The 25,942-nt window shown below is 48.5% G+C and overlaps 1 protein-coding gene across 1 annotated transcript in view; it reads right to left on the bottom strand.

Annotated features, from left to right (window-relative positions):
• The window catches only part of LEXM (lymphocyte expansion molecule), a 33,383-nt gene extending 11,612 nt beyond the window's left edge, over window positions 1-21,771 (bottom strand). Inside the window, 10 exon segments of the mRNA XM_033225019.1 lie at window positions 10,323-10,456; window positions 12,414-12,539; window positions 13,507-13,668; window positions 15,636-15,779; window positions 15,894-16,031; window positions 19,863-19,907; window positions 19,909-19,986; window positions 20,184-20,348; window positions 20,792-20,879; window positions 21,648-21,771. Of these exon segments, the coding sequence (XP_033080910.1) occupies window positions 10,323-10,456; window positions 12,414-12,539; window positions 13,507-13,668; window positions 15,636-15,779; window positions 15,894-16,031; window positions 19,863-19,907; window positions 19,909-19,986; window positions 20,184-20,348; window positions 20,792-20,879; window positions 21,648-21,751 (1,184 nt within the window). The 5' untranslated portion in view covers window positions 21,752-21,771.
• Between the last annotated feature and the right edge of the window lie 4,171 nt (window positions 21,772-25,942).

Here is a 25,942-nt window from a genome sequence, read left to right as displayed (position 1 = left end):
CTTACCAATGTTTTCTATTTCTTTTGTTTTTTTTTTTTGAGACGGAGTCTCGCTCTGTCGCCCAGGCTGGAGTGCAGTGGCCAGATCTCAGCTCACTGCAAGCTCCGCCTCCTGGGTTCACGCCATTCTCCTGCCTCAGCCTCCGGAGTAGCTGGGACTACAGGTGCCCGCCACCTCGCCCGGCTAGTTTTTTTTTTTTTGTATTTTTTAGTAGAGACGGGGTTTCACCGTGTTAGCCAGGATGGTCTCGATCTCCTGACCTCGTGATCCGCCTGTCTTGGCCTCCCAAAGTGCTGGGATTACAGGCTTGAGCCACCACGCCCGGCCTATTTCTTATTTATTTTTCCTGTCTTATTGCTTTTGCTACAACCTCCAAAACAATGTTAAAAAATGCCAGTGACACAAGCATCCCTATCTTGTTCTTGACTTCATTGAGAAACCTCTAGTTACTCAATGTTTTTGGCCTTCTCTTTCAAAGCCCTCATCCTCCTCAAGCCTCAAAGGACCTGCTATTTCTCCCCCAGTCTCTATATAAAAATCTCTATCTTATTAGAGGTTTTTGCTTGGGTCTTTGGCAACAGAGGGTGATTTAAGTAATTGTAGTTTCTCTTTCTGGATGTCATGCATTTTTAAGCCTCTGCAAAGAACTTTTTCCTTATATAAATAAGCACAACGGAATTCTGCCAAGGCAGGAGCAGCTGCTAAGGGAAAAGGAAGCTAGCATGTGCAACATGCCTCCAAAACAGCATCGACAGGGGCAGTGTACATTCACCTGTGTCATTCATTCAGTCCTCATAATGGATTCTGAAGGTGATTATTAGTTTACCCTCATTTTTCAGATGAGGGAGGTCTTCTCCGAGCAACTTGCCCCAAGTCACACAGCTAAGTGGCAGACATGGAATTCTAAGCCAGGGTTCGAAATCCTGTAATTCTCACTGGCCTGAGTGTTGGATGTGTTAACAGTGGTGAAGGAGAATGCTGAACACAGGAGAAAGACAGATGTCCAGAGGGAGAACACAGATGTCCAGGGGGAGGTCCTGTGGGGATGGGGCACCCTTCCCTTCCTTAGAGTCTTTTGCTAAGCAAACGGCATATAGACTGGACTTTGCAAAAGAGCAGGTGGGAGGAGTGGCCCTGCAGGAGTCTGGGCATGGTACTTGCCCTAGCACCCCGAAATCCTCACATGGGTGTTGATAAAAGGACATTGCCCATGAAGGGGAAGGACCAGATTCTAGTGCCAGCTCTGTCACTCTCCAGCTGTGTGACTTTAGGCAAGTTGTCCTTCTCTTTTCCTCTCTCTGGTCCTGGTTTTAATACCCCTAAAATAAGGCTAACTACCTTGACTAGAAAGGGGAAGAAAATGCTTTTGCACCCCAAAAGTGTTTCATTTCATATGATTTACCATTGAACAAGGCAGATGAATATATGCATTTATCTCTACTTCCTTCTGCAACCCACTAAAAGTATAAAGGAATTTTTTAAACATAGACAAACAGGAGGGGGGCTTCAAGATGGCTGACTAGAGGTGCCCAGCACTTGCCTCCTCTACAAAGAAGGACCAAAACAGCAAGTAGATAACCACACGTTGAATATAGCAAATGAGAGAACATGGAATTCAGCATAGAATATCTGAGGCATGGAAGGAGAAGGAAGCGGAGCAGCTGGCCTGGCCGGGATCAGCTCAGAGCCAGGAAAAAGTCCCCAGTGTGGAGAAAGGGTGAGCAAGAGATCCCCCGTGGTCCACATTCCCCCGACAGGCTCCTGAAATCCTACCCACAGGAGAGTGCTCAGGCCTTGCAGGCCCTGAGACTAATACAGGGGACTTCTGGGGGTCCATGTGACAGCATTGTTCCCAAGAGGGAGTTTGCACTGGTCCCACCTATCCCCTGATACCCAAGCAGTTGCAGCACAGCACCATTTTGAGAGCCCAGTCCCCACCAGTCTACATCCTGCTCTGGAGCCCTACAGATCCTATATCTCCAAATCCCTGGGGACCTGCTGACATCCCCTCATGTCCACTCAGAGAGCTGCAGTGTTCCAATGCCAGCTGGACCCAGCAGTGCGGACAGGTCCCCAGCATTCTAGCCCATGCAGTGTCCTACGCCCTGGGGAATGGGCAGGGCAGTGCACTAAATAAGCTGACCTGGGGCAAAGAAAGCTGAAGTTTGTGCTCCCCAGAGCCTGAGAGCTAGCTGCCTGGAACCATTGCCACTAACAGCAACCCTACCTCTTCCAGTGGCAGAGCTGCTGCACACCTGCACACTGTTCCAGGGCCTGAGGACAGGCCCACCCTACCTGAACTCTGGTGCCCAAATGTGCCATCTTGGGGCCTAAGGATCCACCCACCCAACTTGCCACTGCCAGAGCCCATGTACACTGTCAGGGAGCCCTTAGACAGGCCCACTCTACCTGTAGCCACTGCAACCAGGGCTTGTGCATGTTGTCCAGGGACCTTGAGGTAGACTAATGCACCTACCCACTGCTCATGCATGCATCTCCCAGGGGCCCAGGGACCTGCCTACTCAGCCTGCCATCACCACTGCTGGCACACACACACCGCCCGGGAGCCTGGGACTGGCCCCTCTTGCCCACCACTGCCACTGCTGGCACCCACATGAACCACTCAGGGGCTAGAGTAGATGTGTGGCCCACTGACACTACTGTCACCACCGATGCCATGCATATCACCCAGGGGCCCAAGGACCCACTGGCTCAGGCCACCACTGCCAACACCAGCACCCAAACACACCACCTGGAGGCCTGAGGACCAGCCCACCCAGACCTGCCTCTGTCAGCACTCACATATGTTAACTAGGGGCCCAAGGACTGACATACCCAGCCCACTGTGCCACCACTGGTCCCTGAGGACTAGCCCACCTGGCACCCCCACCCCCAGCAAAGCCTTGCCATAGCCTCTCCTAACAACCACAGCCTAAGCCACTAAGAAACCCAAAGACACCACTGATGCTGATTATAGCTGAAGAAATCATACAGAAACTACATTACTGCATCCACACAGAATCAAAGCCAAAGTACTGTACCCAACCAACACTATATATACATCTACAGGTAAAAGTAATTCCCTATGAAAGACAGTCATAAAATTGGAAAAAGTGACTGTTATACTAGATGCACACATATGAACACAGGGACACAAGAAACATGAACAAGCAAGGAAACATCATACCTCCAAGGAATACAATATTTCTCCAGTAACAGATCCCAAACAAAAGGAAATCTATGAAATGCCTTAAAAAAATTCAAAATAATGATATTTTAAAAATCAATGAGATATAAGAGAAAACATAAAAAATACAAAGAAGTCAGGAAAATAATTGATGATCTGAATGAGATTCAACAAAAAGATATCACTAAAAAGGAACCAAACAGAAATCCTAGAACTGAACAATTCAATACAGGAAATTAAAAATACAATCAAGAACTTCAACAATACACTACATCAAGCAGAAGAAAGAATTTTTGAACTTGAAGACAGGCATCTTGAAATAATCTAGTCAGACAGAAAAAAGAAGAAAAAATTTACAAGATAAAGAAAGTACATTAACAGAACACCACAATGGAATAAAATATTCTAATTTTGAGAGTTCCAGAAGGAAAAGAGATTGGAAAAGACATAGAAAACCTATTTAATGAAATAATAGCTGAAAACATCCCAAGTCTTGCAAAAGATATAGACATCCAGATACAGGAAGCCCACAGAACCCCAAATAGATACAATCAAAAGGGCCTTCTCCAAGATGCATTACAGTCCAACTGTCAAAAGTCAAAGACTGGTCAGGCATGGTGGCTCACACCTATAATCCCAGCACTTTGGGAGGCCAAGGCAGGAGGATTGTTCGAGCTCAGGAGTTCAAGACCTGCCTAGGCAACACAGTCAGACCCCATCTCTACAAAAACTAAAAAGTAAAAAAATAGATATCTAGGCATAGTGGCACATGCCTATGCTCCCAGCTACTTGGGAGGCTGAGGTGGGAGGATTGCTTGAGCCTGGGAGGTTGAGGCTGCACTAAGCCATGATTGCATGACTACACTCCAGCCTGAGTGACAGAGTGAGACCTTGTCTTTAAAAAAAAAAAAAAAAAAAAAAATCCAAAACAGCAGAAATCTTACAAGCCAGGAGAGCATAGAATGATTATTCAAAGTACTGAAAAGAAAAAAACAAAAGAAACAAACAAAAAAACTACCAACCACAAACACTATACCCAGCAAAGCTATCATTCAAAAATGAAGGCAAAATAAATTATTTGCAGCACAAGCAAAAACAGGGAATTATTCACCACTAGACCGGTCCTACAAGAAAAAATTAAGAGAGTCCCACATCTGGAAGGGAAAGAACAACATCTACAATCATGAAAACATACAAAAGTATTAAACTCTCTGGTAGAGCAAATACACAAATGAGAAAGAGAAAGTAGTCTAACGTTATCATTACAAAAACCCACCAAATTGTAAAAGTAAACAATAAAACAGGAAGAAAGGAACAAAAGATATGTAAAACAATCAGAAAACAACAAAATGACAGGAGTAAGTTCTTGCTTATCAATAACAACTTTGAATGTAAGTGGTTTAGATTTCCCAATTAAAAGATATAGACTGACTGCTGTCTAGAAGACAACTATCTGCTGCCTACAAGAAATTCACTTCACCTGATAAGACACACATAGATTGGAGTGGAGGGATGGAAAAAATATTCCACAAAAATGGAAATCAAAATAGTGCAGGAGTAGCTGTACTTGTATCAGGCAAAATAGACCTTAAGTAAAAAAATAAACAAATAAAAAGAGACAAAGAAAGTCATTATATAATGATAAAGTGATCAATTTATCAAAAGAATATAATAATAGTAAGTATATATGTACCAACACCAGAGCACTTAGATATATAAGGCAAATAATATTAGAACTAAAGAGAGAGATAGACTTCAATACAATAATAGCTGTAGACAAGACCCCACTTTCAGCACTGGAAAGATTATCCGACAGAGAGTCAACCAAAGAATATGAGACTTAATCTACACTATAGACCAAATGGACCTAACAGACATTTGCAGAACATTTCATCCAACAGCTACAGAATACACAGTCTTCTCATCAACACATGGAACATTCTCTAGGATAGACCATATGTTAGGCCATGAAACAAGTCATAACAAATTTTTAAAAATCAAAATCATACCAAGTATCTCCTCAGACCACAATAAAATAAAACTAGAAATCAATAACAAGAGGAACTTTGGAAATTGTACAAATAAATGGGAATTAAACAACATGTTCCTGAAAGACCACTTGGTCAAGGAATAAATTAAGAAAGAGGCCAGGCATAGTGTCTCATACCTGGAATCCCAGCACTTTGGAAGACTGAAGTGGGTGGATCACTTGAGCCCAGGAGTTCAAGATCAGCCTGGGAAACATGATGAAATCCTGTCTCTACTAAAAATACAAAAAATTACTTGGGCATGGTGATATGCACCTACAGTTCCAGCTACTCAGGAGACTGAGGTGGGAGAATCACCTGAGACCAGGAAGTTAAGGCTGTAGTGAGCCATGGAAACATAACATACAGCAAAAGCAGTGCTAAGAGGGAAGAAGATTATAGCAATAAATGCCTACATTTAAAAAAGTAGAAAGATTTCAAATAAACAACAAGGAACCTCAGGGAACTAGAACGTCAAGAACAAATCAAACCCAAAATTAGTTGAAGGAAAGAAATAAAGATTAGAGCAGAACTAAACAAAATAGAGACTTAAAAAAAAATACAAAGGATCAACAAAACGAAAAGTTGATTTTTTGAAAACATAAAATCAATAAACATCTAGGACTTCTAGTACTATATTAAATAAGAGTGGAACAAGACAAGGATGCCCACTATCACCATTCCTATTTAACACAGTACTGGAAGTCCTAGCCAGAGCTCAGACAAAAGAAAGAAATAAGAGGCATCTAAATTAGAAATGAGGAAGTTATTATAAATTGTCCCTCCTTGCAGGCAACATGATCTTATATAGAGAAAAACCTAAAGACTCCACCAAAAAACTCTTAGAACTGAGAAATGAATTCTGTAAAGTTGTCAGAATACAAAATCAACATACAATAATTAGTGGCATTTCTATATACCAGTAACTAGCTGAAAAAGAAATCAAGAAAACAATCCCATTTACAATAGCTGCCAAAAAATACACCTAGAAATAAATGTACCAAGGAAGTGAAAGACTTCTGTAATGGAATCTGCAAAACACTGATGAAAGAAATTGAAGAGAACACAAATGGAAAGATATCCAATGTTCATGAACTGGAAGAATTAATATTGTTAAAATGACCTTACATAGAATGGTATTATTCTGACACCATTCAATAAATGATGTTAGAAAAACTGAATATCCATAGGAATGAAACTAGACCCCTTACTATATACAAAAACCAACTCAAAATTGATTAAAGACTTAAATGTCAGACCCAAAATTGTAAAACCACTAGAAGAAAACATAAGGGAAAAACTTTAGGACATTGTTCTAGGCAACAACTTTATGACTAAGACTTCAAAAGCACAAGCAACAAAAACAAAAATACACAAATGGGACTATATTAAACTAAAAAGCTTCTGCACAGCAAAAGGAACAATAGCGTGAAGAGACAACGTGTAGAATAGGAGAAAATGTTTGCAAACTACTCATCAGACAAGAAACTTATATCCAGAATATTCAAGGAACTCAACAGCAATAATAATAATAATCCCGTTTAAAAAGTGGGCAGGGTGGGTGCAGTGGCTCATGCCTATAATCCGAGCACTTTGGGAGGCCAAGGCGAGCGGATCACCTGAGATCAGGAGTTCAAGACCAGCCTGGCCAACATGGTGAAACCCCGTCTCTGCTAAAAATACAAAAATTAGCCAGGGGTGATGGTGTACACCTGTAATCCCAGCTACTCAGGAGGCAGAGGCAAGAGAATCACTTGAACCCAGGAGGTGGAGGTTGCAGTGAGCCAAGATCACACCACTGCACTTCAGCCTGGGTGACAGAGCGAGACTCCATCTCAAACAAACAAACAAAAAAAGTAGGCAAAGGACATGAGTAGGCATTTCTCAAAAGAAAACATACAAATGCTCAACAGGTATATGAAAAAATGCTTGACATCACAAATCATCAGGGAAATGCAAATCAAAACCCCAATTGAGGGATATCATCTCACCCCAGTTAAGATAGCTACTATCAAAAGACAAAAAGTAACAAATGCTGGCAAGGATGTGGAGAAAAGGGAGCTCTTACATGCTTTTGGTGGGAATGTAAATTATAACACCCATTATGGAAAACAGTATGGAAGTTTCTTCTAAAAACTAAAAATAGGCCAGGCGTGGTGGCTCACATCTATAATCCCAGCACTTTGGGAGGCCGAGGTGCGGGGACCACTTGAAGCCAGGAGTTTGAGACCAGCCTTAGCAACATAGTGAGACCCTGTCTCTACCAAAAAAAAAAAACTTTTTAAATTAGCCAGGCACACTGGTGCACACCTGTGGTTCCAGCTACTAGGGAGAGTGAGGCTGGGGAATCGCTTGAGCCTGAGAAGTCAAGGCTGCAGTGAGCTGTGTTCATACCACTGCACTGTAAAAAAGGAAAAGAAGAGAGAAAAAGAAAGGAGAAAAGGGAAGGAAGGAAGGAAGGATAGGAAAACTGGGGAGACACTTGCCAACTCCTGCCACAAAAACCTCAGAAAGATCTAGGAATGGGACGCACAGGTATCTTAAAAAACAGGTGAGGCCAGACATAGAGGATCATGTCAAGAATCTCAGTACTTTGGGAGGTCACAGTGGTAGGATAGCCTGAGCCCAAGACAAGCCTGGGCAACATAGTGAGACTCTGTCTCTACAAAAATAAAAATAAAAAAGTAGCCAGGCATGGTGGCACACACCTATAGTTGCAGCTACATGGGAGACCAAGGTGAGGATTGCTTTGGCTCTGGAGTTCTAGGCTGCTGTGAGCTATGATTGTGCTACTACACTCGCGCCTGGGTAACAGAGTAAGATCCCATCTAGACATGACCTCCCGCTGACTCCTCACCCAGCCAGCAGTAGACTGGAGGTTTGGTTTGTGGATAGATTCCAGGGGGCTAGGAGGAGGCGCACAGTGGAATGTAGGCAGACAGGTCCCACAATGAGAAGAGAGGGGGTAGGAGGCAGTCCATACGCTGAATGAGACAGCCCTGTCTCCTTCCTCTAATCACCAGCAACCACAGTTACCCCCACCCAGGACAGAGGATTATTTTCTAGAGAAGCTGAATAGTCCCACAGAAAACACCTAGAGACACTGGCATTTGAGGGTCTCAGCAGAAAGACCAGATCCACTGCCAATCACTCACAGCGACTGACAGGCCCCGCCCAGACTCACAGTATTATTTAGTGCTTTCCTCTTCAATGTGAACAAACAAGCAAAAGAAAAAAAGAAACTTGGAAGAACTGGAGACAACACAGGGGACAAAAGAACTTCAGGAAAACTTAATTAACATCCTTAGATAAAAGAACATACTGCAGCCAGGCACAGTGGCTCACACCTGTAATCCCAGCACTTTGGGAGGCTGAGACGGGCAGATTACTTGAGCTCAGGAGTTCCAGACCAGCCTGGGCAACATGACGAAGCCTGGCCTCTACAAAAAATACAAAAATTAGCCGGACATGATGGTGCATGCCTGTAATCCCAGCTACTTGGGAGGCTGAGGCAGGAGAATCGCTTGAGCCTGAGAGGCAGAGGTTGCAGTGAGCCAAGATTGCATCACTGTGCCCCAGGCTGGGAGTCAGAGTGAGACCTCATCTTAAAAGAAAAAAAAAAAACATACTGCACACTGCATACATGACACAGAACTGGGTGCTATTAAAAGAAGAAAGAAAAGAGCAATCCACAACAAAAGAACTCTTGGAAACTAAAAAATATGATAGCCAAAATTTTAAAAGTAATAGTAGGGTAGATAAGGACAAGAAAATTTTACCAGAAAGTAGAACAGAAAGGTAAGATGGAAAATAAGAAAGGAGAGGAAAAAAAAGGTAAGAAAACTAGGGTGCCAAACCAGGGCATCTAACATTCATCTAAAAGAGATATCTGAAAAGCAGGAGAGAGAACACAGAGGAGAGGAAATCGTCAGAGACAAAACTCAAAAGATTCTCTCAGAATAGAAGGTGCTGAGTTTCCAGATGGAGGGAACCCACTAAGCACCCACTAAGAACCCACTAAGCACAAAGGATGAAACAGACCCATGCCAAGATGCATCAGAACAGGAAGTACAAAGAGAAGATCCTGAAAGCTTCCAGGAAGGAAAATGCAGGTCACATACACAGCACGGAAAACCACAATGGCTTAAGACTTCTCAACAGCCATATTTGAAGCTAGGAGGCTACGAAAGTCCTGCAAAATTCAGAGGGAAAATTATATCCAACCTAGAATTTTATTTCCAACCAAACTATTGATCGGATATGCAGAAGAAAAATAAACTTTTTCAGGCATACATTGTATCAAAAATCTTACCTTCCTCAGCCCTTTCTCAGGAACCCACCAAAACAAGGGGGTAAGTTGAGAAGGAGGAAGACACAGCACTACTTTGATAAAAAATAAAATATTTTTTGAAATTACATTTAAAAGCCGATTTCTCCTGAGAAATCTGGTCCTCAGAATCTGGTCCTCACGTCCTCACCATAATTAAAAAAAAAAAAAAAAAAATACTGGATTCTAAAGGGCATGTTTGTCAACATTGTAACATTTCTGAAATTGTTATTATATTGCAATTGATGGCCTCTTAGGTCAATAAAATATGGCAGCAGCTAACATTTACAAGTTGTTGTATAGTTTGCCACAGTATTTAATGTACTTTTCCCTTCTTAGGCTTTGCAACCTCCTGAAATGATTTTTAGCAACCCCCATTATGAACACCAAGAAACAGATTCCACGTGGTGAAGCCATTGAGAGCCAAGACCGGACTGTGTGGGCTCCAAGTGGCGGATTTAGGGTTGATTGAGTACCTTTTCCTTACCAAGGGTTTTCAGCAGATCATTTCATTTGGGTCTCCTCAAATATCTGCTCTTTTGACAGCTGAAGGAAATGAGGCTCAGCGAACTTATGCAGCATGCCCGACCTCATACGTCCAGTAAGTGGCAGAGCCAGGATGTGAAGGTGAACATCCCTCCACTGCCTCTGCTATTTGGCTGGCATTAGGGGCAGAAGCTGTGTTCCCATGGGAACCAAACATGGGGAGCTACCAACACACCAAAGAGTAAGAACCCACCACCACCCTCACCCCTTCGCCTGCAGCTCCAGCTGCACTCACTGCATAAGCATGTCCCGGGCCAGGTCTGAGAGGTAGCGTTTGGATCCACCCAGGAATAGGGACCGGTATCGCTGCCGCCTGTCCTTTGTCTCCATCAGCCAGGTGTTGAGGTAGCGGCCCACACCTACTGGGTTCTACAACAGGGAGAGGATGGCAGGACATTAGCAAGCCTGGCTTGGAGACTGTGTCTCGGCTTCCTCTCCCCTCCTTGGATGCTTCCCTACTCCATCTGTTATGAACTGAATTGTGTCCCCCAAAAAGATATGTTGAGGTCCCAACCCCGAGCAACCATAGAACCTCAGAATGTGACCTTATTTGGAAATAAGGTTGCTACAGACATAATTAGTTAAGATTAAGTCATACTGCAGTAAGGTAGGCCCTTCATCCAATGTGACTGGTGTCCCTTTAAGAAGAGACACACAGGAAGACAGCCATGCCAGGATACAGATTGGAGTGATGACTACAAGCCAAGGAACATCAAGGATTGCTGGCCACCACCAGAAGCTACAAAGAAGCAAAGAAGGATTCTTCTCAATAGGTTTCAGAGGGAGCACAGACCTGCAGACGCCTTGATTTCAGACTTCTCGCCTCCAGAACTGTCAGAGAATATTTCTGTTGCTTTAAGCCACCTAGTTTGTGGCAGCTCTAGGAAGGGAATACAGCATCCCACCCAGATATCGGGGTCACAGATCTTAGAGGCACCAACAGAGAGGTTGGGAAAGGAGATGCAACTTGCCCAAGGTAACACGGCAAGGGCAGAATAAAGTCAGGACAAGAACCCAGCCATCTGCGGAGCAGTCCTGAGGGGTGGGCTGGGGAGATGTTAGAACCCAGGAGCTAGTCCTGTACTAAACAGAAGTTGCCTCCTACAAGGGAGAAGCCTGTTTCATGAGGCGCCCAGGTTTCGGGGATACAAGTAGAGGGGCTCTCCCACCCTGTGGGGTGTGGCCAACTGAGCCACCAGAACCCAGACCTCACATCAGCCCTTCCCACTTCACAGTGGCTGGCCCTGTGGCTGGTAGCAGCAGGGTCATCTGGCTCTGGTCGAAACATTTCACTTGGGGGCTCTCAGGTAAAGACTTTCTCCCCTGCAGGGGGTGCAGGCTAGAGGTGAAAAAAGGAAGGATTCAGGGACAACCAGCCGGTCCTCACAAGAATTAGTCACTGGGGTCTGGGTACGCTGAGGACCTTGCCACCGTGTGGGGAAGGTAAGGAGGTGAGGTGGCTGACCTGTGCTACTGGAAGTCAGTCAGGACAACAGGCTATCTAATTAGGGGTAGGGGTGGGAACGGCAGGGATTCTTGGGGTGCTGGAAATGAGAGCTGTTAAATGTTCCGGGAGGTAGTTACGGCCATGATGTGACAATTCATGGAGCTGTGCACTTAGGACTCAGCGCCTTTCTCTATGATTATTAGACTCCAATAAAAGGTGCATTTACAAACTGAAGAGGGGTGGAGTAAGAAACAGAATGAGGTCAAAGCCCAAGGCCAAGAATTTAGCTGGTTTACAAGAACACTAACTAAAGATTACATTGCACACTTGGGGATGGCTGCCTCTGGAGATGAGGAAGAGAGTGGGAAAGGGAAGGGGACAGAAGGGGGCCTTGCTCAGCGAGGGACAGGAAATGCACCAGCTTCACCAGCTGCCCCTGAGGCCGAAGAAAAACACAGAGAATGGAAGGAGCGTTTCTCTGGGAAAATAAGGAATGGCATGGCTGCAGTGGGATGTTTCTTAGCTCATTAGTTCTCAAAGTGTGGTCCTTGGAATAGCATCATCCCCATCACCTGAACTTGTTGGAAATGCCAATTCCCATGTCCCAACCCAGGCCTACTGTGCCAGAAGCTCTGGCATGGGGCCCAGCCATCTGTGTTTTAACAAGTTCTGCAGGTGAGGCTACTATCAGTTCAAGTTTGAGAACCAATGCCTTAGGAAAATAAGACAGTGGGAGTGGACCTCAGGTCCCTTGGGGAAAAGAAAGGGGAGGCATATGGCTCACTCAAAGCATCGGTTACCTGGGGACAAAGAGGCTTTTGTGTTGGCTGTAGAGGCAGGAGACAGTTCCCATGTATCCCTCACCCCAGACCCACTCACCCAGCTTCCCATAATCATCTGAGAGGCCTTTGCGCCTGACCCCTTGGAGGTCAACAGGAACGGGGGCTGGTTGACGGGTTTGCATTTCTTCTCTTGTGGAAGCCAGAAACTGGGGCCAGATGTGGCCTACAAGGAAGGAAGGAAGGCTGAAATCTGAAGAGGCTCTGGCAGTGTCAGCCTGGGCCCAGGGCAGGTGAGGACTCTGGCCAGCTGACTCCATCCATCCAGCAGCCTGGGTCTTGAGCCAAGGATGGTGGAGGTACCCAGCTACCTCTGAGCAAAAGGGCTCTCATGACCCATGCCACCCACTCTAACAAATACCCATCACAGCCTGATACCTCTTTTTAGGTGCCCAAGGGTCTTCATTGTCTGGTGAGGCCCAGAGAGCTGAAGACCCCATTTCTGAGGAAGGAGACCACACCACACCACACCACTCCAAGTTCCAAGCAGACTTGGAGCCAGATGAGCTGGGTTCCAATCCCAGCCCCTTCTCACCCTTGCTGGGGGAACTTGGCAAATCCCTTTCCAGATCTGGGCTTCAGTTTCCTTTAGTGAAATGCAAATGATAATTCCTACCTCAGAGCGGCTGTAAAATGCCTAGCAGGGGCAGACCCTGCTTTGGGGGCCTGCTCAGACCCCCAGAGGACTGCTTTGACACCAGGGCCCAGCACACCACTCCCTTGGGTGGAGCAGGTGGGCAGGCCCTCCAGTGGGTAGACTGTACTCTGCCCTGCTCCAGTTTCCCCTGCCCATCCTCCAACGCTCTGAGGCCAGAAGAGGGAGGCGCAGGGGGAAAGTTGGCACTGGCTGGGTGCTTCCTGGGTACCAGGCACCATGCTGTAGGCTCCGAGTACAGGGCCCCAGCTAATTCTCACAACCACTTCACTATCTTCATAGGACAGGGGTGTAAACCGAGGCCCAAACAAGGTCCCACCTAAAGTGTCAGAACGTGCAGGACCAGGATTGGAAACCAAGTCAGTCTGATCCCAAGACTGAGTTATTCCCCATGAAATGAGGCGCACTACCCCATGCCCAGCCCCGGAAGGAGAGCTGCCCTCCGAGAGAGGAAGGCCAGCCACAGGAGGGAACTCACTGGCGTGCGGGGGCACTGGCTGAGGCTGGCCCAGTAAATCCTCTCTGTAGGGATTTTCGGGTTGCCGGAAAGTTTAGAAAAAACCCCATGCTTCTTATTGTGACGTGAGTTAAGTTCTTCTACGAAGCTCGTGAAATTCATCAGTTCCCTGGGCTTTTTTTTCTGAGAAAAAGAGAAAAAGGAATCTGTTATGTCAGGAAAATCAGAGCTCCTTTCTCAACCTTCCCCCGCAACCAGAGAAAAGCACTGGGGCATCACTTACTATCCTGCTGTGCAGACATCCCGGAGATCAGGCCAGCCTCGAGGCCCCCCTGACCTGGGCTGGTGGAAATAGTCTTCCCCCAACCAGCGGGTTGGGGCGGTGTTAGTCTCTTGCACCATGCACCGGCCACACCCTACTGCCCAGCTCCTTTTCATCCATTTCTTTCTTTCATTTGTTGGACATGTATTGAGTCTGGCACCCTTCTAAGCAGGAACGATGTCTTAAATATTTAAAACCAGAGTGACTGGAGGAGCACAGAGGATTTGAGGGGCAGTGAAACTATTCTGTATGATACTAAAACGGTAGCTGCATGTCACGCATTTGGCGAAACCCACAGGATGTCCACCACATGAGTGAATCCTAAGGTATGCCACGGACTTGCAGCGATAATGATGTATCCGTGTAGGTTCCTCAACTGCAGCAAACAGACCAGGCTGCCGTGGGATGTTGATGGTGGGGGAGGCTGTGCGTGGTATGGGGAGGGCAGTGGGTACATGGGAACTCCTTATACTTTCCACTCAATTTTACTGTGAACCTGAAACTGATCTTTTTTTTTTTTTTTTTTTTTTTTTGAGGCGGAGTCTCGCTCTGTCGCCCAGGCTGGAGTGCAGTGGCCGGATCTCAGCTCACTGCAAGCTCCGCCTCCCGGGTTTACGCCATTCTCCTGCCTCAGCCTCCCGAGTAGCTGGGACTACAGGCGCCCGCCACCTCGCCCGGCTAGTTTTTGTATTTTTAGTAGAGACGGGGTTTCACAGTGTTCGCCAGGATGGTCTCGATCTCCTGACCTCGTGATCCGCCCGTCTCGGCCTCCCAAAGTGCTGGGATTACAGGCTTGAGCCACCGCGCCCGGCCTGAAACTGATCTTTAAAAAAAAAAAAAAAAAAATTCTAACAAACAAAAGCAAACAGTGTGGCCTGGGCACTGGCCAGTCAGAATGGGCACTGGCCACAGTGCCTGAGGAGAGTCCCTTGACCCCTGCCATAGCTGGTCATGGGGAGGTCTGGAGGGCTCCAGGGAGCCGCCAGGTCGAAGGTTGAGAGCTCAGTGGCTACCTGCCAGCTGGTCCTAAGGTCCTTCTGCGTTAACCTCCACCCTCCTAAGAGCTCCTGAGCTCTGCCATAGCACTCATTGCCTGCTCACACTCGAGAATTTTTTTCTTATTCATTGATGACTGAGTTTCTTTCTCCACTAGAATGTAAGTTCCACAAGGGCTGCTTTCCCCTGCACCTCACCTACTACCTGACTTAATCATACCCACTGCGAGAATGCGTAATGGAGACAAGATAAACAGGCAATTAGACAAAACTTAATTCCAGTGGCCACGAGCACAAAGCAAGCGCACTGTGAGATCACATCACAGGGACTTGACAGGGATGGGAAAGGAGGCCATCAAGATAAAATTCTACCTCAATTTCCCTTCCTGGGCCTCCTGTTCTCTGCTTTGTTAACAGCACTGGCACTAACCCAGCCAGCTTGGTCTATAATGCCTGCTGTTTCCAAAATAGGAGGACGCCCCCCTCTTGCGCCATCCAGGTTCCTCATGACCAAGCTCCCCTGGCACTGTGGGCCATCTTCACCTCCTGGGCACTTCATGCCAGTGCAGAGGAGAGAGCTGGCCGTGAAGTCAGACAGATGTCCTTGGGTTCAAATCCCAGCTCTGCTCCTTCCAGCTGGGTGGCCAGCCTCAGTTTTCCCTGCCTAACATGGGAAGCCAGATCTGGTCCTGGCCAAGAGGTTGAAGTGAGGGGGTACGGGAATGGCCCGATGTAGAGCCTGGTGCACAAGCTGGTGTTCCTGGTGCTGACTAATGAGGCCTGTCATCCTGCAGGGGCATGGACTAACACCCTCCACCACCCCACGTACACACCTGCATGGAGTAGTGCCCATAAGGCAGTGGCTTGCTCCGATCACCAGAGAAAGTGTCATAGGGGCCACGGGTGCCGACGGATCGTGCCACGTATGTCTCAAGGCCACTTTTGAAGGAGTAGGTGCCAGGTCCCAGACCACTCCCCTAGAGCAGAGCAGAGGTGATGAGGCCTGCAGGAGAGCTCAGCTTCCCCCTCTGCCCTGGGAGTGCCCCTGCAGGACGGGAAGGCAGGGAAGGCTTGGCCAGCCAAGGGGGTACCTGATGAGGCCGGGGGTCCGGCTTGTTGCTCATCCTGCACATGAGGCCCTCTGAATGGGACCGGTTCCAGGCATTCTCCTCCAGCTTGGTGTATGGGTTGCCCTTCTCCCCATAATTTCCAGGGCCTGGATAGTAGTTCTGTGGGGCAGGGGTGGGGGCATAGAGGCTGTCAGAACCACTCCTTGTGCCTGAGGAACAAACACCTGAGATTGCCATCCCCAAGAAGGGAATGGGATTTTCAGGGTGCCCACTTGCTACCCACCCTCTGACACACAGCAGTTTCCCGTGAACATCCACCACTGCTCACACCTTCACCTCCAAGTTCAGCCTCTTCCCCAGGGCTCCACTGGCCTGACCCAGTTATATCTCACTGTTTCCTCCTTACATTGCACACTTTGGCCAACATAGTGGGCTTCTTGCTGCTTCTCAAGCACATGCCATTCTGCCCAACCTTCTTCCCTCATTGGCTCATGCTGTAACCACCACCCGGAATGCCCTTCCTGCCCTCTTTGCCTTGGACAGTTCTACTGCTCCTGCAAAATCAGCTCAGATGTCATCTCTCCTGGGAATGAAGTCTTCCTCCCACTACCACCTGAGATAGTTGCCTGCTTCAGTGGATTCGGCAATTCCAACCTTCACTCCCCTGCACCACAGCCCTGCGTGACATGAGGGCTTTCTCAATGTGCTGTGAACAGCGCTGTGACAGGCAAGGACTCCCATTCTGGGTTCAGATCCTGGGTCTGCTTCCTCCTAGCTGAGTGACCTTGGGCCTTCTGAGTCTCATGGTCCATACTGGTACCATGGGATAGGAATACTTTCTTCCAGGTAATGACGATGAAGTTAAATACTGTTTGCAAGCAAGGGAAAGAGGTTGGGCGGAATGGCATGTGCTTGGAGAGCAGCAAGGAGCCCACCATGTCAGAGTGTGGGATGCAGGGAAGAGGCAGTGAGACATAGCATGGACGGGCCAGTAGGGCCCTGGAGAAGAGGCTGAACTTGGAAGTGAAGGTATGAGCAGTAGTGGAGGCTCACAGGCAACAGTGTCTGGCACAGAGTGGACACTGGCACACGATAGGGTGGGGTGGCTGAATGTCTTGAGAGGCAGGAGGAGAAGTTAGGAACTGCTTGGAATGACCGTCTGGGACCTGGGCTGCCAGGGTCAGAAAGGTGATTTTGTAGGCCGAGTGAAGAGAGCAGTCCACCTGGCAGAACGCTTTCTGCTGCTCTGCACCTTTTAGCCACGTGGGGTCACTGCTGCTCCATAGATGGCTTGGCTGTGCCCTACCTCTGAGCCTGGAACCTGGCCCTGGGGAAGCAGGATGGGGCAGGGAGGGCAGGGACCTCTGCATGGGGAGTCAGGTCACTAAGGGCATCAGATTTGTTTGCTCCCAGAGGAATGGGACTACATGTCTCCTTCTGGGGTTCCCATGTATGTTCTGGAGAAAGCCCCCGAGGATAGCTGGATCCCTGCATGGTGTGTTAGGTGCTTCACAAGCCTTAACATCTTGGTCCTGGCAGTGACTCGGGGAGACCAAGTCAGCACCATCCACAATTAACAGATGGGGAAACTGAGTCTCAGAGAGGCAAACTGTATGTCTCAGGTCCCACCTCCAGAAAGAGACAGCATGAGAGTTTCAGCTCCAAAATCCATAACCTTTCTGAGCCTCTACTGTTTGCCAGGCTCTGTGGAAAGCACCGGGGTGGGTGGGCAGTGAGCACCACAGGACCTGGGAGACTTTGAAGATGAGGGTTATACCAAGGGTGAGAATGGCCCTATTCCTGGAGCCCAGAAGCAAGCCCAGTGCTGGGCACTTTGTCAAGATAATCCCATTTCTTCCTTAAAACCTTCAAGTTCAGAGGTTCAGCACCACACTTGGGCTGATGGCAAAGTCTATAGTTTTAACTAGAATGTTATGTTGTCTGAGCTTTGGGGATTCAAACAGGAATGATTAATTGAAGAGGGGGAGTGTGGAAATGAATGAATCATCACTTTTAAGTTTTGTTTTGTTTTGTTTTTCAGGCTGGACTTTGAAAAATGAGAAGGATCCCCAAAAGACAGGTATGAGGGAAGATGGGAAGGTCTCCCACTCAAAAAGAGCAAAGGCAGGAAGGAAATAGAGTCATGCTTATCCCCCTAGCTCCCCTGCCATCAGCTCGGCTGAGTTCCCACACCCAGGCCCTGGCCTCCAAAGAGACGCAGGGAGCAAAGTCCAAGAACTATGGGGGCCAAGCCTGTGGATGAAATGCAAGGTAGATGTTGGACACCTGGGATTCAAAAGCCTGCTTCTGTCAGTTGATAGCTTCATGACCTTGGGCGGTAGGTTACTTAATCAATCTGTACTCCATTTTTCTCATCTGTAGAATGGACATAATCATAGGGTTGTCATAAATATGAAATTAATTAGTACGTGGTAAGTGCTATGCTACATGTCCACTATTATTACTTTAGATTGGATGGTAATGACATTTTCACATGCTCCAGGTATCCCCTCTCCCTAAGTTACAGTTACAGCTTCTGCACCTGAAGATGCATCTGCTCATCCCCAGACCATGTCAGGAGTAATTTCCAGCCTTCATAGAAGCATTCCCAGTGGCAAGGTGTAGGAGAAAGACCCTGGCTCTGGGTTGGACATTCCCATGCCTGCATCCCAGCTTGCCCACTTGGCAGCTGTGCATCCTGGGGCAATTTGCTTATCTTCTCTGAGCCTCCAGAGCCTCATCTGGAGTGGTTGCGAAGAATTAGACAGAATGTTTTGGAGCACCTGACGCTCAGCATGCATGCACTTATTCAGTCCACAAATACTTATTGCGTGCCTATATGTGCCAGGCACTGCTAGAACCTCAGAATGCTGCAGTGAAGGAACCAGGCCGACATGGTCTGCCCTCAGGGACTGCTGTCCAGTGGGGAAGGGACGCTAAACACACAACCACAGTGGAGACTCCTAGGAAGGGAGACACCACCTAGCGGGGCTGAGGGAAGCTTCTGGAAGCTGAGAGCTGCGGGATGAGTAGGTGTGCCCAAGGAGAAGAGGCTGCCAAGGGAGGAAGGGCATTCCTGGCAGAGGGAACAGCAGGGGCAAAGCATGTGAGCATGGCCTATGTGAGGGGCTGGGAGAAGGATAACAGAGTGTCCAGCACAGAGAGGTCGAGGCCAACAAACTGCAGCGCTGACTCCCTTAGTAGGGGGTGACTCCTGCCTTCTCCCTCACGCCCTTACTGAGTGTCAGCCTCACTCAGTGTCCTCCTGATGGGATCATCATCCCCTGGCACTGCCACCCCCACCTCTCAGCACCATTGCCTCCTCCAAATCCTGGCCTTCACAAGGGTATTCCTCTAAAAAGGTAAGTCAGGTCCTCCTCCTGTCAAAGCCCTCCACGGCCCTCTGGCAGCACCTAGAATAACACCAAGGCCCCACCTTGGCTGCAGGGTCCTCATGACCCAGCCCTTCACTCCTCTGCCCTCTTGCTTGCCTCCTCTCTCCCTCAGCCAGTGCCCTCTGGCCACACTGGCCTCCAGCCTGCCGGTCTGATTCGACAAGCATGTTCCCACCTCTAGGCCTTAAGCTTCTGCTGCTCCCAATGCCTGGAATGCTCTACCAGACATTGCAAGTCTCCATTGCTCTGACCTGTAGGCTTGCTCAAATGGCACTCCTCCCAGAGCACGGACTATGTTCTATCAATTGCACCCCCATCACTGCCTGTCCCTTCCCTAATTTGTGCTCATAGCCCTGCTTATGTATGTATTCCACTTCCTTTTTTATACTACTGTTTCTACTGCTAGGACATCTACTTCATGAGAACAGGGACCTTGTCTTCATCACTGCTAGATCCCCCAAGGCCTAGGACAGTGTATGCCACTTAGGAGGTGCTTAATCCTTATTCCTGGCTGTTCAGATGGATATACAAGTGAATGAATTTGTTGAGCACCCAATGTATGCCAGACTCGGGACTCCAGGATGAGAACACCTACCCCAATGAGTCCTCGGAAGCGAACCTCCCCAGAGCTGAGCAGCCCCCCGGGTGCTACACGGTTTCTCCCGCAGCTGTTCTAAGAAGTCTTTGAGATTGTAGGAGCCGGGCCCCAGCTTTTGCTCCTATGCCAAGAGAAGAGAGAAAATGAAAGCCTTAAACCTGGAAAGTCCATGCAGGAAGAAGCCCAAGGCATGATGATGTTCCTTAAAGGGTAATCTCCATCTGGCCTTGGAAGGACACTGAAGGCCACACGGAGCAGCCGCAGTGGACAGGAAGACCTGGCACCAGAGAGGGAGAGGCATGGCCCCAGAGGCCTCACCTGCAGCCGCTTCTCTTTCATGATGGCCTGGTACTGGAAGTGGGGTAGCTGGGTCAGCCGCGTGGCTTCCTGGGCCTTGGCCCAGCCTGTGTCCACCTCCTTCATCAGCTTCTTCTTGCTGAAGCAGGTCTCCTTTGAGCTGTAAGTCCCCGGGCCTATGTGGGACTGAGTCAGAGTGTGGTCAGAGCTGTGACAGCCATGCCCGCCCAGTCCACCCACAGAGCAGGCCCTCACCAAGTCACCACCCTGACCCGGAGGAAGGGAGTAGGCAATCCCCCCTGTGGTTCCCACCCTCAGCACCAAGGCTGGCATCAACAGGCTTGGCACTCAAGGTGCAATCATGACATCCTCTATCACTGCCCCCTCACACTGCAGGGAGGTATAATAACGCCTTCAAGAGCCCAGAGGTAGTCAGTGCACAAGCTGGGAGTGGTGCAGTCCCTCGTTTATCAAACACCCTGGAAGCCCCCACAGTGGGCCCAGCTCTGTGCCGGAAGACGGTAGAAGGTACGCCCCTTCTACAGCTCAGCTCATCCACCACAGTAGGCAGCTCTAAGGGGCCATGCTCAGGCCCTGTGGGAGGAGTCAGGGAAGCTGTGCAAACTCACCGCTTGGGTAGAATAACGCATGGAGTATGGGGCCTCAGTGAAGATGCTGAACTTCTTCCAGTTGGGATAAACAGCAGAGATGTCAAACCTAGGGAGGGATGGTGGCCCATTGAGAGCCCCGTGCCTGGCACCCAGCCCTGGCATGGGCAGTTCTGGAGCATGGGGGAGTTGGCTGCCCCGGAAGGTGACTTTGGAGCAAGCTCATGAAAGAAAAGTAGTGGAGTTGCAGTGGCTTCGAATGTTCCAGGCCGCTCCCACCCCACCCCACCCGTCAACTCCTCCTCCCAGCTTCATTTTTCTCCACAGTCCTTATCAATACCCAACGTTTTACAGATATACATATTTTGTTTCTTATTCACCCCCACCCCTCACAGAAAAGAGCAAACTCCATGAGTGCAGGGGTTTGCTGTTGTGCTCACTGCTGTAGCCCCAGATCCTAGAACTGTGCCTGGAACATAGTAGGTTAGAGAGAGAAAGAGACAGAGTGGAATATGAATGAACGGAAGACAGGCACCTGGGCTGAAATCCCACCAACCACTTGTGAGCTGAGTGGCCTACTATGGACCAGGCCATGTGATCTCTCTAAACCTGGCACATAGTAGGTGCTCTTGAAATGGTTTTAAAGAATTCACTTAGAAGGTAAAAGAACCCTGGGCAGGAAAGAGCAGTAAGGATGAGGGGGAGAGAAAGCCCAGCCCCTCCTCACTGCCGGCCACCCCTCCCCTGGTCCCCTCCCTGCCAGGCTCAGTCCGGTGTGTAGGTGGACACCCTCTCTCCGGAGGCCAAGGGTGGCTTCGGGGTGGACAGCAGCTGCCTTGGACCATGGGCGTGAGCCCAGGACACAAATGGGCCCCACCTGTGGCTCTGCACCCCGAAGGGCGCCCCGGTGAACCATTTAGTGGCCATGGAGCCGGCGCGGTTCCAGCCACGAGCTCCGGCGGCATTCTGGCCTTCTCTCATGGCAGGCCTGCGCGCCGACCGCCTCCGCTGCTGCCACGGCAACCCGGGCCTTGTGATGCGCCCCGGAGCTGTGGGCCGCGCCCTTGCCCACGTGGCGCCCCCGCCGGCGTGCGCACGTAGCAGGCTGATTTTTCCCTTGTCCATGCACATTTTCAGGGAACTTCCCTGGCCCCTGCAGATATAATGGCCCTTTCTTGTATTTAATATGGATGCCAGTGGGTGGGGTCTTACAGTCATCTGTTGAGGAAGTGTTTCTGATTTTTGGCTTTATCCCAGAGCCCTGCGTGGAGCCTGCCTAGGCTCAGAAAGAACCTTTTAATGTTCACCTTGTGCTGATGGGAAACAGGCCCACAGAGAGGGCAGAGTTGGGCAAATGACATCCCAGCTCCTTCTCCCCTTCGGGAGTCAGGGGAGCCGAAGTAAGGGGGAAAGGGCAAGGAAAGCCAGAGGGTGGAGGGCTGGGCAAGGCTGCAGGGGCAGTCAGGATTCAATCGGCCCCTAGACGTCCCTGGCACCCACTATGGGCAGACACCGTGCAGAATGCCTGGGACTCAGATGTGGTCCTTGCCCTGAAAATAATGGGGGAAGCAATGACCACATACTATGGTCAGGTCCATGAGAGAGGGAGGCCTCTGACCCAGCCTGTGGGTAGGTAGGTCAGGGAAGACTTCCTGGAGGAGGAGAATTCCAAACTTAACATTGAAGCATATGGATGACTTTCTTTTATTTGTTTGTTTTTTTTGAGACGGAGTCTGGCTCTGCCTCCCAGGCTGGAGTGCAGTGGCGCAATCTCGGCTCACTGCAAGCTCCGCCTCCCAGGTTCACACCATTCTCCTGCCTCAGCCTCCCCAGTAGCTGGGACTACAGGTGGCCGCCACCACGCCCGGCTAATCTTTTTGTATTTTTAGTAAAGACGGGGTTTCACAGTGTTAGTCAGGATGGTCTCAATCTCCTGACCTCGTGATCCGCCCGCCTCGGCCTCCCAAAGTGCTGGGATTACAGGCGTGAGCCACTGCGCCCGGCCCATATGGATGACTTTCTAAGTAAAGAAAGGAATTGAGGGTATGAACCCCACATAGGGCATAGTCAGTTCTCTCTTCCCTCCTTCCTTACCCCCCAACCAATGCTCCACAGCCATGCTCTGAGATTGTCTAATTTCTCCCACGATGGCCTGTGATCTTCCCAAGGGTCTTAGGCCCAAAGGTGGGGCAGAGATTCACATCCCATTCCATGATGACAGGATTGAAGCCAGAGAGGTGTAGGTTGTACCAGAGGTCCTGCTTCCAGCCCATGGTGAAGCTGGACCAGAGGCACAGTGGGTCTTCTGCCAGGCCCCACCCAGTGCCCTTCGGACATCCCAAGCTAGTATTTAAATAAGAAGTGTGGCTCCCCAGCACAGCTGAGAGCTGGACTCTTGGGCTCCAGGCCTGGCGGGCACATGGCCACCACTGGCAGAGCGTCTGCACTGCACCACTGAGCTGAGGGTCAGAGGTGGCAGGCCTCAGGAACATGCACAGAACGGAGAGCCTGGGTCATCTAAGCAGACTCTGCCCTTCCCAGCTGTGGGAACTTGAGCAAGTCACTTCTTTCTCTGAGTCACAGCATTATCGGTTTCATTCTATAAAATGAAAGTCATCATCTCTATCTCCCAGGCTGCTGTGAGGATGAAATGACCTGATTTAGGTAATACTCCTGGCACACAGCAGGAGCTCAATTGGAAGTCATTCCCAGCCCTTGGTTAGGGACCTTTACAGATGCCTGAGGACAGACACTTGTCTCATTTCCTCCTGGTGCAGCATCTAGCACATAGTAAATGTTCAGGAAATATTTGTTGAATGACAAGGGAATGAATACATGCATCTAGTCCAGCTACCCAATAACACATAAATCCTCAAAGACACATTTAAATCTGGCTCTGCCACTTCCTGGGTGCTGACCTTGGGCAAGTTACCCTTGCCAACTTCAATTGCCTCTTCTGTGACATGGACCTATGACTGTAGCTTCCTGGAAAGGCTGTTTTGAGGTGTCAGTGAGGTGTGGATGTACACACTCTCCAGTCCTGTGCACTTCAGCCAACCCTGGGTCTGCTCGGGTATTCTCAGGGTGGTCCAGACATGCCTACAGCTACATTGCTGCTTCTCTTCTGGCCTGAGCCCCATGGCTCCAGGACCCATGGAGGAATGACGAAAGGCTATAAGCCAAGGTCCACTGGGCTGGGAGTCCTGGCTGCCAGGAAGGCCAGAACGGGCCAAGTGAGTCAGCTCTGCAGCAAAGCCGCCTGCTCTGGTCAGCCCAAAGTTTCCCATCACAGCAGCTTCCTTGTCTAGCACCTCACCCATTTTCTTTTATAGGCACCATTGCACCCTCATTGTACACAAGAGGAAACTAAGGCTCAGATGGGGAGAATAACTTGCCCTGGTCACATCTCATCAGGCATAGGGTCACACCATGAATACGGGACTCATAAGGACATTTGAGAGCTCCCTAGCTGCAAGACTGTCTAACCCATCCAGACTCCAGAGCCACCTCTTATGTCAGTGGAATCAAGTCAAGCTTCTCAGCTAGGACTTGGGCCTCTGTGATGGGGCCGTGGCCCCTGCCTTCAGTCCTCATCTCCTGCCATCTTTGCCCCATGCTCTGAAACCTCCAGCCACGAGGCTACTCTATCCCTAGGACACACCCTCTCCTGGAGAGCCTCTGGCCTTTTCATACCTTTGCTGCTGTTGATATGCGCCCCCCACCAACCTACCCTTCCCACCCAACTCTTACTTATCTTCTTCAGAGTCCAATCAAAAGCCAAACCCACCCATTATGATGGCTATTATCTTTAAAAAATAGAAAATAACATATGTTGGAGAGGCTATAGAGAAATTGGAAGCTTTGGTCATTGCTGGTGGGAAAGTAAAATAGTCCAGCTGCTTTGGAAAACAGTATGGCAGTTTCTCAAAGAATTAAACATAGAATTACCATATGATCCAGCAATTTCTTTCCTGGGCATATACTCAGAAGAATTAAAGGCAGGAACTCAAATGTGTATTTGTATGCCCACATTCATAGCAGCATTGTTCACAACAATCAAAAGGTAGAAGCAACACACGTGTGCATCGACAGATACATGGATAAACAAAATGTGATTTATTCATACAATGGAATATTTTCAGCCTTTAAAAGGAAGGAAATTCTAACACGTGCTACCACATGGATGAATCTTGAAGACATTATGCTAAGGGAAATAAGCCAGTCCCAAAAGAACAAACATTATATGATTCCACTTATGTAAGGTAACTAGAGTAGTTGAATTCACTGAAACAGAAATAGAATGGTGGGTAGCAGGTGCTGGGTGGAGACAGAATGAAGAGTTATTGTTTAACGGGTATGGAGTTTCCATTTGGGAAGATGAAGAAATTCTGGAGATGGAAAGTGGAAACAGTGGTACAACAGTGCCCTCAGGGACAAGGACAAGGCCAGGGGAGCATTCATACTCTTAATGCCACTGAACTGTACACTTGAAAATGGTTAACACCGTAAATTTTTTGTGAAGTATACGTTGTCGCAATTTTTTTTTTCTTTGAGACAGTGCTTTTTGCTCTTCTTGCCCAGGCTGGAGTGCAGAGGCACAATCTTGACTCACTGCAACCTCCACTTCCCGGCTTCAAGCGATTCTCCTGCTTCAGCCTCCCGAGTAGCTGGGATTACAGGCACGCGCCACCACACCTGGCAAATTTTGTATTTTTAGTAGAGACGGGGTTTCTCCATGTTAGCCAGGCTGGTCTCAGACTCCCGACCTCAGGTGATCCACCTGCCTTGACCTCCCAAAGTCCTGGGATTACAGGCGTGAGCCACCACGCCCGGCCTGCAATTTTTTTTTTCAAAGCCAAACCCTCTGTGAATCCATCCCTGATACTCTCAAGCAGGTAAGAGAACAAGTTTCATCACAGGATCACCAGCAATTTATAGCAAAATTTTCAATTAAAAATTATTAAAATTAATTTTATATTTAAAAATCAACAGGTGAACCATGGCACCAGGATGTTGTTTTAATTTAACTCTTTTTTTTTTTTTTTTTTGCTAATATCAAATATTTTTTCAAGTTTCCTGATTGGCTCTATATCCTCTTTTGAAATGCTGGTCTCTGTTGCTTCATCTTGAAATATATAGATATTTCATCTGTATGAAGTATAAATATTTACA

The sequence above is a fragment of the Trachypithecus francoisi genome, unplaced genomic scaffold (assembly GCF_009764315.1).
Source record: "Trachypithecus francoisi isolate TF-2019V2 unplaced genomic scaffold, Tfra_2.0 Lachesis_group12, whole genome shotgun sequence".
NCBI classification, from domain to species: Eukaryota; Metazoa; Chordata; class Mammalia; order Primates; family Cercopithecidae; genus Trachypithecus; species Trachypithecus francoisi.
Note: the sequence above shows the minus strand (reverse complement) of the source record. Positions and strands in the feature narration are given on the sequence as shown.